The following is a 13,094-nucleotide window of genomic DNA, read 5'->3' as shown; positions in this document are numbered from 1 at the left end:
TATGGTCAAGGTAAATGAGAATCTAGGATATTCCTACATTGGAGTGGTTGAGCTGAGTCCTGGATGTCCCTTTCTCTCTAGTTGCCACCACTAGTGGAGTCTCTTCCTCTGCCTAGAAGAGCTGGCAGTAGAAGGAGGTAGTCATATCCCATATCTCTCGCAGGTCAGTGAAGCTGCCCCCCATCATCTCTCAAGTGTTGGAGCTGAGTTCTTGCTAAGCAGGGTCCTACGATCATCTGGAAGAATTTTCACGTTATCTTGTCACCCTATTGGACTTGGGGACTACTTTACTCGTCAATGCTTGTAAGTCAAGGTTGGCACTCTCATATCTAATTACCGATAACTATGAGTCTGCAGGTCCTAGTGAAGCTGCCCCCCATCATCTCTCAAGTGTACGAGCTGAATTCTTGCTAAGCGGGGGCCTTTGATCTAGAAGAATTGCCATGTCATCTTGTCACCCTGTTGGACTTAGGGTGCTTGAGAGGAGTGATAGGACTATTCCGCTTGTCAAACTGTGTTGCTTGCAAGTCAAGTTTGGCACCCTATCTATTTGCGGATCATTCTGAGTCTGGTCCCTGCTCCCTCAGCTTCTTGATAGAGGCCAAATCCCATCTGAGTGCGTGCTCTCTATCTTGGAGGGTCAGCTTGTGCCATAGTCATGAACATGTGGCTCTATGTTGCTTCTCTTAATGGCATTTGTCATCCTAGTGCAGCCATGTTGCGGGAGGGCATCCTCCACGGTGGACCAAATCTGACGTGTCTTGTTAAACCTCTTCCTCCTACTACAATGCATCTAGAGTCCTCACCCCTTGTTGGGGAAGCCCTTGCTGTGCTGTTCCACATGTAAAACAATAGGTGAATGATCCGACATCATCATACCTGCCAGTATACGTGTGGACCTATCCCTATGCATGCCCCATCACCAATGTAGAATCTAGCAATCTCTCTAGGAGCCTATCATTTCGATAGTGGCTAAAGGACTATCGGATGCTTACTTTCATCTTAGTAAACTTTGCTTGGTACCAAGGGTCTTGACCACTTAAGGAGAAGATGAACTACTCCATGTGCCAAGCTTAGAGGGAGGCATTGTGGAGAAGGAAGCCCCAGACTATTGAAGCCTCCAACAATCTAGAAGTTCATATTTGGCAGACTCTTTGTAAGTTGTTGCCATGTTTGGCAGACTGTATGTAACTTGTTGCCAAAAGGGTGCTCTATCACTAAAGTAAGGAGGTGGCTCCGGCTGTAACTGTCCAAGGTTGAGAACAATTCTCTTGAAGTGTCAAAATGTCCACTGACCACCTAACAAGGGCTCTTTGCAACTCCTATCGTAATGAGCGCTGCAGTTGTCAATGTGCACGGTCCAACTTACTAGTTTCTAGCTCCAACTCACTAGTGTCTAGCTCAAGGATGACCAACAAGGCCTTCCGATGCCTAGAAGCCTATGTGATCACTTTTGAGCGAGTGAGTTTCAGGGGGTAGTCCAAATCTGTGCGACGATGCACTCCAAACCCACCTTGAGGACCCAGTTCATAAAAAAGGAAGCTAATGAACCCAATCTAGTAGCACACTGATCCATAGCCAATGAGAAACTTGTCAGTCGCATCCAGATGAATCACTGCCATTGCACACCCGATTCCAGGTTTGCCTTGTGGTATTGTGGCCATGTGGTAACCATAGATCCCATTTGTGCTACCCCACCTCCATGTTGAAGAGAACAGGGTTCCAAGGCTCCTTTCGTGTGGAAGCAAAATAAAATTTCCAGAAGTGACGAGCAAGGCTTCCAAGCACATTAATGATGCTCCCTTTCAAGGGCTGTAAAATCAACGCTGAGACCTCCATTGCAAGGGGCACTCCGTAGGAACCTCTGGTCCTCTGTGTAGTTAAGGGCCCCAATTGCCAAAACTTTTGTGCAAGTGGTTGGCCTGGGCGGGGCCTGCCCTTTCCCCCTAGACCTAAGAAAAGGATGAAGCTGGTCCAAAATGCGAGAGGGAGAGACCGAGGAAACTAGGGTGGGACTCTAAGTAGGAAGAGGCGGAGGGCAAGGAGGGGTAGTTTGACCTTGTTGCTTGATCCAACAGGATTTTGTCCATTGGTGATGCTGGTTGCCATGATCAATATCCCCGAGTTCCCTTTTTTAACCTGTACTTGCATCAGTCCTCATTCTAGATAAGAGATTCCTCATTAGTTTGTTGGTCTGGTCTTCAAGACCCTTTGGATGATCCTTTGTGGCGATTGTGACGTTGGAGAGTTTCATTTCTGATGGTGCACTGGGTTTTTGGAGAACAGACGTCGCCTTTCCATCTCCTTCTGGAGATCCAGCCACTTTCTTATTGGTATACAACTTGGGCTGGCTGTCAGATCAGCTTTGTACTTAGGGTTCTTAGGTTTACTACTTGCTTGGCAGGCTCGAGGCATATCAGCCCGTTTCTGTTAGCCCTTTGGCATGTCCTTATGACAGTTGTCGAGTACGATGCATTTCATCAAATTTCTGGTACTTCCATATTGTGGGCTTTTTGTTAATACATGGGTGCCAGTTATTTATATTTCTATTATTTGGTCATGCTGGCATTTGGCCACAAAGAGCCTCTGCCAACTTGAATATTCTAGAAGCCATCTGGCCAGATTTTATTTGCATTCTTGGTGGCATTTGGTACTTCAACGAGGGCTGTTATCAGGCATAGACATACTAGGATTTGTCATTACCTTCTACAAACAGTTTAATTTCTTTTAGATACCTATGTTGATCCATAAGCTACTTCCACGCTTGGTGATTGTTTTATATGTACATGGACTTCCTGTTGTTGTGCTTTTTTTCCTTTTCCTTATCTTAGGTTGCAATGAATTTTTGGGGTTGAGATTTGTCCAACCAAGGCATGCATGTTGTGTTTTCGTTTTCCTACTTAATAAGGAGGACAATCTTCAGCAAATAATCTTCCATGAACTCCACCAAAGGATGCTTCTTGCACAACTTAAGAATCCTTTATGGTCTTTCCCATAGGGGGGAATCCATCTCCAGTTGCTTGTCAATGAGGGAGATATGTTGTAGGACAGTCACCCATCTCAAAGTATTAACGAGCACAGAATCAGTCTTATCTTGGTATAAGAGTGGTTTCTCTAAACTCTTTTTTCTTTAGTTGCTCTGTACTCAAGGCGTATGTTATCACATTTCTTTTCACCAAAAATAGTGAATAATTGCATCACGTACGATGTTTTGTTAAAAGAATGCTGTTATGCTTTAACCTGAGTTTTCTTTTTTGTGATCCTCGTTTTTGTTTAAACATGTATGACAGCTTGAAGCTGGCCAAGTTAAACTTCAATCTCGTCTAGAAGAGGAAGAACAAGCAAAGGCAGCTTTAATGGGCAGAATTCAAAGACTAACTAAGCTTATACTTGTTTCCACCAAGAACACAGTTCCTCAAAGTCTTCCTGAGAGACAAAGTTATCGAAGAAGGCACTCTTTTGGTGAAGAGGAGGTACTGAATGGATTTCTTCAAAGAACTTTAAGCTCCTGCATATGACTTAACAAGGCGGGAAATATGTCCATGTGCTACCTGTTTGATACTCTTGCTCGAACTTTGCAAGCCCACGGGCGTGTTATGTGCATGGACTCTTTGAGAGAAGGAAGATGAGGAGGAAAGGAATGAAATATCTTTTTCAAAGAGACTTGAGTATGGAAGGGTTAACAAACTGGTGATTTATGTTTTTCTGCAGCTTGCATATTTACCAGAGGGAAGACGAGGAGGTACATATGAAGATGAAGATGGTCAGGATTCCGAATTATCTCTAGAGGGGAGAGTTGACAATATCTTGGTCGATGAACTTTTAAAAGGGGAGAAGAAGACCAAAAGACGAAGTATGTTGGCCTGGTTTAAACTCAAGGTAAGTAGCTAAGCTTGTACAGCTTGTAATGCACATATGCTTGGTATATTAAATGTATGTTTTGTAAGATAGAAGATTTTTCTTCTATTTTACCTAACAAATTTCTAAACATGATTGACTTAGATCCCAAAACAGTAAACAATATTAAAAATTTCAGTTTTAATTTTTCATACCCCTAGTCGAGAGATGTGGTTCTCTTTAGTTAGATTTCAATGCTCGAAAAGCCTATTGACATGCAAAAGGTGTGAAATGTGCTCTTTTCTAGAAGAATGACAATAGATTTTGAAATTAATTATACTTGAGTATTGAGATGAGTATCAGTAGTCTCTTTCTCTTCAACACATTTAGACGAGGATTCTTATCTAGTGTCTGCTGTCAGTTAAACATTCGCCCATTTTTACAGATTTGTGGGTACGCTCAAATCGGAAGGTCTGAGTATGTATGGTGCCATATGATTCACAAGACAAATGTAATATATAGAAAATAACATATTTACGTTTGTAGTTGTGCATATATGCAGGTATACATGTTTATAGACATGTGTGCATGGGTGTTTGTGTGTCACGGACATGCTTAAATTATACAGATCAAGCTAGCTGAGTTCAAGTCTTTAACTTCACTATTTACTGAATGCACATTAAAACGAGAAAGACAATTTCAGTTCAAAGCTTTGGGTCTGTAAGGCAAGACTGCACTATTTACTGAATGCACATAAAATGAGAATGACAATTCAGTTCAAGGCTTGGGTCTGTAAGGTTTTAGTGCTAGTGTGTACTGAATAGGTATCCTTCTTTCAGAAAAATGAGCATGGTAGCACTGCGAGTTTGGATTCAGACAACTCTATTGGTGGGTCGTCTGCAACAAGTGGGTCTTTGACGGTACATCTGGATGCTGTTGATGTCAAAGGGCGCCTCAATCCTCTTAGTCGGAGAGTGGATGAGGCGGCTCCTCTTGATTCTTTACCTACACAAGCTGGTGAACTGTTCAGTGCTACTACTCGAGGCAGGAGGCCACCTCCTGTAAGTTGAATTTTTAATGTTCTTTCCAGCCCAATTTTCTCCATTATGTCTTCCATCATTATCTTGTTCTTCAATTGTTCACTCTTTCACTTTTAGTACCACGTTTATCTATTAAAATTATAGGCTTATGTACTGAGGTTCTTGCATTGATTTTTAAACTTCAGGATGGTCATGACTGATAGAGAGGAAAGAATGAAGCTCATGACTTTTATGAAAACATCTAGCAGCTTATGGTTGGGAACTGATGAGAACCCAAGTGTTTCTTGTCTCAGTATTTTGGTTTGTGCTACCTCTTCTTAGCAGACAATGCTTTAGCAAGGTTGAGAGGGTCAGTCCAAGAGAAGGAAGATCTACAGAAACATTTGAAAGCACAGAGGGGAGATTGTCTGGATGCAAGGAACCATGTTTAGTTAGGGTGATCCTTCAGCTTTGATCTGGGATGCCAACAGGAACAATAGCTTTTCCCTCAGCAGAAACATCCATTTGTGGGTCCTGATTGTCCCACTGTATTGTGTCAAGGGGTTACATAAGTCAAAATAGAATTGCTCGATAGTCGACATAAGCTCCAGAAAGGAAGGAAGCAGCTGATCAAGCTCAAATTGCAAGAGTCTGTCTTCCTTATTGGGTTCTTCAATATTACGGACCCCTCCGTGCACTCACAATGTTTCTATGAAGGAAACAAGGTGCCTTTCCTCAAGGCATTCCTTCATTTTATGAGGAATGAGAGAGAGAGAGAGAGAGAGAGAGAGAGAAAGAAAGAAAGAAAGAAATTTTATTAAAGGTCCACGGAAGGCCATACATGGCCTATGGGACACAAAATCATCCGAAAGGAAAATACATCATCAACGATGCGCCAACTAGGTGGCCTCATCGTAATACCGCTAAGATGCCAAAAATGGCTACAAAAATCCTAGGTACAAAATGAAATGAAATAGAGTACCAAAATTGCCTAGATACAAAATGTAAAATATGAAATATGAGGAACATCGTCTTCCCTAAGGGGTCTGTGATCCAAAGAAATGATGGAAGTCATGGCCATCGACCATGCCTCCTGCCATGAGTGTGAAGATCTGGGCAAGTGTCAAATGGGCTGCTGGCGGTGCCAAGTCTCCATGGAGCAATCTCCTCCGAAAATCTGCCATCATCCTCCGTCGTCTAGAAATAAAGCGACGGGTACGGCCTCTGTGTAAGATCATCCTGCGGTGCTGCCGGATCATGTCATATGTACATCCTCGGGGTGGAACCATCGGTGCTCTCTGGCAAGATGGGCTATCTCTGTGCTCATGGTCCTGCGCCTCGTCCTGCTCCTCATGAATAACCAGGTCTCTGGCAGGGATGCGACGGTGCTCTCTGAGGAATCTCTCTCTGTATCTGGTGATCTCCCTGATGAACAACGCTAAGCAATACTGATCCTCATACTCCATAATCCGAGAGAGAGGTCCAAATCCGTGCCCAAATAAACAGTGAAATCTGCCACGGATCTCATAATATAAAGGGCATCTGCAAACAAAGTGCTCCTCAGTCTCCACCTCCCCCATAGTGCAACAAGGGCATATCCTAGTCTCTCGCCTGGGTCTATGTCCGGTAGCTGTACGACGCATCCTGCCAGCCTCAACGTCTAATCTGTGGGAAGATACCCTGAGCTGGCCCAAGGCAATCCTGAGTGAGTGCGACATATGAAGGCCGATATATCTTGGGGATATGATGAAGCCATCCTCTGAAATCCTGAGAAAATGGTCACGATATGTGGCCATCTTCGTAGGAAGCTCCGTGGGATGAACCCAAGTGCGAAACGTGTGTAGCTGCAACAAATCTGCCCTGATAACCTGGCTGAGCTCATGTCGAGTGAGAGGGAGGCGAGGGGCATCTATGCTGTATCGAAATGGTGGCAGCCTATCCATATCCAAGCCCAGCGAGGTGAGCCATGTGGAGAGTGTGTGGTACCAACAAAAAGTATGACCTCTCTCCGCTAACATCTGCGAGGATGTCAGTGCTAGCCACGGTAATCGTGCTCTGCCTGCTGTTGAGTCTCCGAGCGCCCTGATCCTATGCAAGTACGTAACTGACTGAAATGCTGCATCTAGCGCTGGGGGTGTAGCTCCGAACTCTGCGAACGTAATCTGATGCGGTACCGTGGGCTTCGCTCTGATCAATCTGGAGAACATGATGATCTGTAACCTCTCTACTCGTCTCCAATTTGCAACCCTAAGATCTCCTGCCCAAAAGGGGCTAGCATACATGACTGCAGGTCTCACCAGCGTATCGAAAAGTAAGGACTTCGTGTCGGGATGCTGAAAATGTGACTGTGCACACTGCCTCTCGAGAAGAGCCAAGGCGGCATACCCTCTACTGATCCTATCTCGTGCTGCATGCGTCATGGTGAAGACTGGACCTCTAAATGTGGCACCCAAATATGTATACTCCCTAACTAGCTCCACCTCCTGCCCATCAAATGTGAAAGAGAACTCGCCTCTCCTATAAACCTGGTATGACGTGTTGAAGACCATGACTTTGGTCTTCCCAAGGTTTACAGACAACCCTCTGTCCTGACAAAAGCTGTGGAGTGCATGGAGATGTGCCTGTAAACCCTGCTGGGAGGAAGAAATAAGAACCACGTCATCTGCATAGAGGAGAATCGGTATCGTGGATCCTGCCAGTAAAGAACCTGTACCACCCATCGTCTGTATGTACATCTCTAACTCATCGATATAGAGACCAAAGAGTGTCGGAGACAAAGGATACCCCTGCTTCACCCCTATCGTACTGCGTACTTCCGCCGGCAGCCCCGCCCGTGTCCTGACTCTACCTGTGACTCTCTCATACAAGGCCATGATCGCCCATTGAATCTCCCCATTGAATCCCAAGTCACGAAGTCGCTGGAAGAGTCTGAAACGCGGCACAGTGTCAAATGCCTTTTTGAAGTCCACGAAGCAACAATAGAGCCGTTGCTTACGTGACTTCGCCTCCTCAATCAAAGCCCTGAGTGTGAAGATATGATCTAGAGTCGAGTGCTCTGCACGAAATCCTGCCTGCCCTCTAGCTCTCATGCCTGTCGCCTCGGCATGGTCATTTATATGTCCTTCTAGAATGGTCGCATAAATCTTGGCCATGACATGGCCAATCATAATGGTCCTGTAGTTCGACGCCTCCAAAGGATCCCCCGACTTGTGTATGGGTACTATGGTATTTTCTAGCCAACTAGGTGGAAGACCTGTACAAATGGACTCGTTAAAAAGACGGGAGAGGACTGTAGCTAAGGCATCAATCCCATGGATTACATACTCCGCTTGCAATCCATCATGGTCCTTAGCTCTCCCAGTCTTCAAACGATGAGCTGCTGCTCGGACACTATTGGATGAGAATAAGGCAGAGGAGGTGGGTCTAGGCACATGGGATAAGTCGATCTGTGGCTGGTCTGGAATATCATATAAAGTGGAAGTATAGGCAAGCCAAACCTGCGGGTCTGTAAGAGGAGTTTGAGATTTCAAGCGAAGGAATTTCTTCCAGAATTCCTTGGAATCACAGCTGAAAAGTAAACTTCTCAGCTCCTCCTCATTCCGGGCTAGAAATTGGCACTTTTTGCGTCGCACCAAACGCTTGTAACTCTTCTTGGTCTCAATGAGGAGGGGAGACTTCTCCTGTGTCTCAAGGCGAAGCTTCCTGCGGAGTTCTTTACACTCCTCATCATACCATCCATTACAAGGCACAAGACCGACTGGTGGAGGACTGGATGTGTGGCAAGTGACGGGGAAGGACTTGTGGGCTGCTGAGATGATGGAGGTATGTACAAGGTCCCACCGATCCTGTGTGGAGGGTAGGGCATCGAGAAGGTGCGGACGGAGAAGACCACTTAGGTGCTGGCTATAAATATCATCAAACTGGTGGTCAAAATGAACCTCATAGTATGGCTGACGCTCATGATGTCTAGAAGGGGGGGCATGAGGAATCTGGGTAAGAATAAAGTGCAGACGTGCATGATCGGCTGAAGGCATAAAAGGGTCGACTGTGAGGTTATGTACAAAAGGGATTAAAGTCGGGGGACCCAAGACGTAATCAATGACGCTCGTACCACCACCCGCGAAGGGAAAACATGTGGCTGTGGATGAATGCGGCCACTGTCGAAGTCCATTATAAATGACCATGCCGTGCGATGAGAGAAGCTCCAATAGGCGATGTCCCTGATCTGTCACCTCTACCCCTCTATCTGAAGATAAGCGTGGAAAACTCTCATCTGGGGCAGCTGGAACTAAGAGTGGATCCTCAGCAAAGTCCAAAATCTCTGCCTGTCTGTCTGATGTCCTCGCGTTGAAGTCTCCTAAAAGGATGACCTCTCCGCGGCGTGAGTACTCCAATACATCGGCTGACAAATCCTCAAAAGGTGACTGTCCTGGTCCATCTGAGGCATAACGAGACTGTCTCGGGGGAAAGTAGCATACTGCAATAAACAAGTCTCTCAGGGGGGGTCTCCTGATCCGTACCCAAAGATATCTGGCCCGATGGTCTCTGCTCATGACTGTGAGTATCGATCTAAGATGCTCTCTATAAAGAACTGCCACACCGCCAGATCCTCTGACTCCTCCTGATCGTCTAGTCTGCTGTCGAAAGACAGACTCCCAGGCATACCCTGTCACCTGCGGCAAGCCTCTCTCTGGGCTCTCATGGGTCTCTGTAAAGAAGACGATGTCCTGATCAAAAAAGGCCTCTCGTAAGTTGCCAGGCTGAGCTGTGAGGGAACCATTACAGTTCCAAACTGCGAAACTCAAGCTATCTGGCAGACTACGTGTCCCATAGGCCTCGTGTCGTCAACTGTGGGCTCCAGCCGGTCTAGATCGCATAGCTCCTATCAAAAGTCTGCCCTCTCTGATCACGGCCCACTTGCCCTCACGACGGGCAACATCCCTCTGTGCAATGAGACGTCTATGCTCCTCCCACTGAAGAGCTGTAAGGTCCTCATCCATGTGAATCTGTGGATGGTCCCTCAATCTGATTGTAGTAAAGTCTGCTTGAGACCCTTTAGGATCTACGGGACTGTTGACCACTGTTGGTCTTTAACATCGGTGAAAGGAATATTTTACAAAGCTTGCCATGTTGTGAGGACTTGCTCAGCTAACTTGTGGGCTAGCCCAAGGACTTTGCTGCTCCAACACTTTTTTATGTAGTTCCCCAGCTTTTTGGCTGGTTGTTCCAACAGGGTTTTCAGGTGTTTTCTCCTGTAATCTCTTACATCTGGTGACAGAAATCCTTACAAAGGTTGCTATGTTGTGACCCGTGAGGACTTGCTTAGCTAACTTGTGTGCTAGCCCGAGGACTTTGCTGTGGTATTCCAACGCTTCTTTAGGTAGCTCCCCAGCTTTTTGGATGGTTGTTCCAACAGGGTTTTCAGGTGTTTCCTGCTGTCACTACATATTTTTTCTGATTTGTGCATAGGGTCGACATTTTAGGAGCACGTGCTGCTCATTTTCTACCTCCCCTGTGGGCAGATTTTGCAGATTCTTGCATCTCTTGGGATCCTAGGTCTTGCACACCTGCTCCACCTCTATAGGTCGTGTGAGCTGGTTCTTATTTTGCAGATTAAATGCCTTTTGAATATTGATATATCTTCCCGAGGTATTTTGCATTTCATATCTGTCCATCGGATTAATTTCCTGTTTGTAAAACTGCATTTTTGTCCCCAGGTCTTGCCATAGATTCTATAGCAATTTCTGCATTACTAAATTCATGATTTCACTTATATCTTCTGGTATATTTGCAGCCTCTATACCCCATCACTCCATTTATTTCCTTCCCTATTTGTGCCATCCAGTGGTCTGTGTAGGCCCCATTGCTTTGTGTGGTCTCCTGCTTGCATTGATCTTCTCAATCTTGTTGAGGTAGACCATGTGTTGGCATAACATCTCCCCTTTGAGAGGTATCATACTAGTCTCAGCGAGTAAAATGGGGTAAGGTGCCTGTACCTTGACCCCTAGCTCTCCTGTGAGAAAGTGTTTATGTAATGTTTCTATTCTTCTCCATAAGCTACATGTAGAGAGCCCTAGTGCCCATGCTGGACATCCATAGAGGATCACTGTTTGCACAAGCATGGTACATATAAACTTTCTCATTTCCCGGTTCCATAGGTGTGCCTTCCTGCACTTATTTTGAAATCGGTATAGAGCTTTTAAACCTCTCAAAATTCTCCTTTCCACACATGCATTCCACTTGTAATTATCTTCACTATGTCCAAAGGCTCCCCTTTGAATGTGAAGTCCATCTGTTTATTTTGAGTCTCAATTACCATTACTTTTGTCTTGGCTATGTTGACCTGCATGCCTGAGTGTCCGCAAAATTTGCCTAGTGCATCCAAGTGTGCTTGCATGTCCATCTTGTCTTTTGTGAAGATAGTATGTCATCTGCATAGATGAGCAATAGTAAAGCATGTCCTGCAACCCATCCTCTGTTGGTTATTCTCATCCATTTTTCCAATTTATCGATATAAAAACCAAAGGGAGTCGGCGAGAGCGGACAGCCTTGCTTGACCCCTATGTCGCTACTTATGATGGCCTTTCCCTTGAAGCATGATCCATCTCGTATTGTTGGTATAGGAACTTGGAGCTTCTAGTCTTTCCCATAGCTTTTTACGTGAAACTGTGTCGAAGGCTTTCTTGAAGTGTACAAAACAGCAGTAGACAGACCCTTTCTTATTCGCGGCTCCCTTCTTTGCCACTCTTATGGTGACTAAATGATACACTGTGGATGCTTGGGAGGGAACCCTACCTGGGGTGGTGCTCTAATTCCTTGTGCCTCCGCCCATGTACTGATTTTCAATGATGGTGCATTACAGTTTGTCCATTAGACTGCTCACCATGATTATTTTGTGGTTTAAGCTGCCGTTTTGAGGGGAAATCTCCTCTAGATCCTTATTCATGAGCTTTGGTGAGCATTCCCTTTGTCTTTTCTCCTCCCCTAACCTTCCTGTTTACTAGTTTCTTCAGACCTTTCCCTGCATCTTCTTTGGGTGTCATTTGCTGCTTTTATAGAGAAATCATGGGTGATCTTTCCCATCTCTTTCGTAGAGGTCCTTGACAAATCGTATAATGTCTTCCCATGATGATTTCCTCTCCTGACGTTTGCTGCCATGTGGCTTCTGAAAAAACTTTCTGGGGTTCTTTTTAAGCTCCTCGAAACTTCAAGTTGTTTTCTCTTGAAAAACCTTTTTTCCTTGCTTCTTACCCCTTGGACTCTTTCCTCGCTGTATTTGTTGTTTTCCAAGTCTTATTTGCTGTTTTGCATTCCTGGTCGTACCAGTTGCAAAAGGGCATACCCATGTCCTTCCTTTGCTCTTTGTAAAGCAAATTTTTGTCTGTTTCTTGCAGTATTGTTGTTATCAAGTTCCTTGAGCTTTTGGGAGTATTGGCTCCTTGTAAGATCCTCATATGTGTCCCTTGAGGTGATGCTTATGGTTCAGCACTTTAAAGTGGGATAGTGTTTTCTGAAATTTAACAAGTATTTGCCTTGGATTGTCACCTTTCCTCTCCACTCTAAAGGCATCCTACCATTTTGTTGCTGAGATGTGCATAGTCTTTTGGAAGACATGGGTGAGGACTTTTGCATGTCCTCATCCTACAGTTCAGAGGTTGAGGACCTTGTCCTGCTGCCTTCTTATGTTCTCTCTGCTTGAACGTTATTTCATCCATTTTGCTATCCACCAAATCATCAATGGTGTTGATGATATCTCATGGCTTTGGCATCGTGGGGGCTACATCATTTTCTGTTCTATTTTCTGCTCCATGTTGCTTACTTTGGTGTACCCCGTTTCTGTTTTGCTTTCCATTGCTAGCATCTTCTGGGACAGCTCATTCATGATTTCCTTCAACTGATTGACATCTTTGATTAGCAAGGTGTTTTCATTCTGCAATTTAACCATTGCCTCATATATCTTCGAGGATCTGTAAAAATTGGGATGTGGGGACAGAGTTTCCACAGGGGACCTCTTGGGGGTAAAAATGTCTGGAATCCATATCTTTTCAACAGATACAACTACCAGCTCCCTACTGTTTCCCAGCAGGCTTTTGGCTCCACAACTCCACATCGTCTCTCCCACTAATCCACTCTACCCTCATTTCAGCTAGCTGCTGCTCCTCCACTCCACTATGCCTTGGGCTTGACTCAAACATTTGGAAGCTTGTGACATGTCACTGTGTCCAGTCTAGCTTTGTC

At 45.1% G+C, this 13,094-nt stretch overlaps 1 protein-coding gene across 1 annotated transcript in view; it reads left to right on the top strand.

Moving 5' to 3' along the window:
* The window catches only part of LOC147899551 (kinesin-like protein KIN-7E, chloroplastic), an 89,255-nt gene that overhangs the window by 27,465 nt on the left and 48,696 nt on the right, over positions 1-13,094 (top strand). The window contains exons 15-17 of the mRNA XM_087378019.1: positions 3,291-3,473; positions 3,712-3,879; positions 4,677-4,898. Of these exons, the coding sequence (XP_087234145.1) occupies positions 3,291-3,473; positions 3,712-3,879; positions 4,677-4,898 (573 nt within the window). The remainder of the gene's footprint in view (positions 1-3,290; positions 3,474-3,711; positions 3,880-4,676; positions 4,899-13,094) is intronic.

Source organism: Dipteris shenzhenensis, chromosome 8, assembly GCF_047967505.1.
Source record: "Dipteris shenzhenensis isolate YYH24624 ecotype China chromosome 8, Dip_SZ_1.0, whole genome shotgun sequence".
Classification (NCBI taxonomy): Eukaryota; Viridiplantae; Streptophyta; class Polypodiopsida; order Gleicheniales; family Dipteridaceae; genus Dipteris; species Dipteris shenzhenensis.
This window is presented reverse-complemented; position numbering and strand designations above follow the sequence as displayed.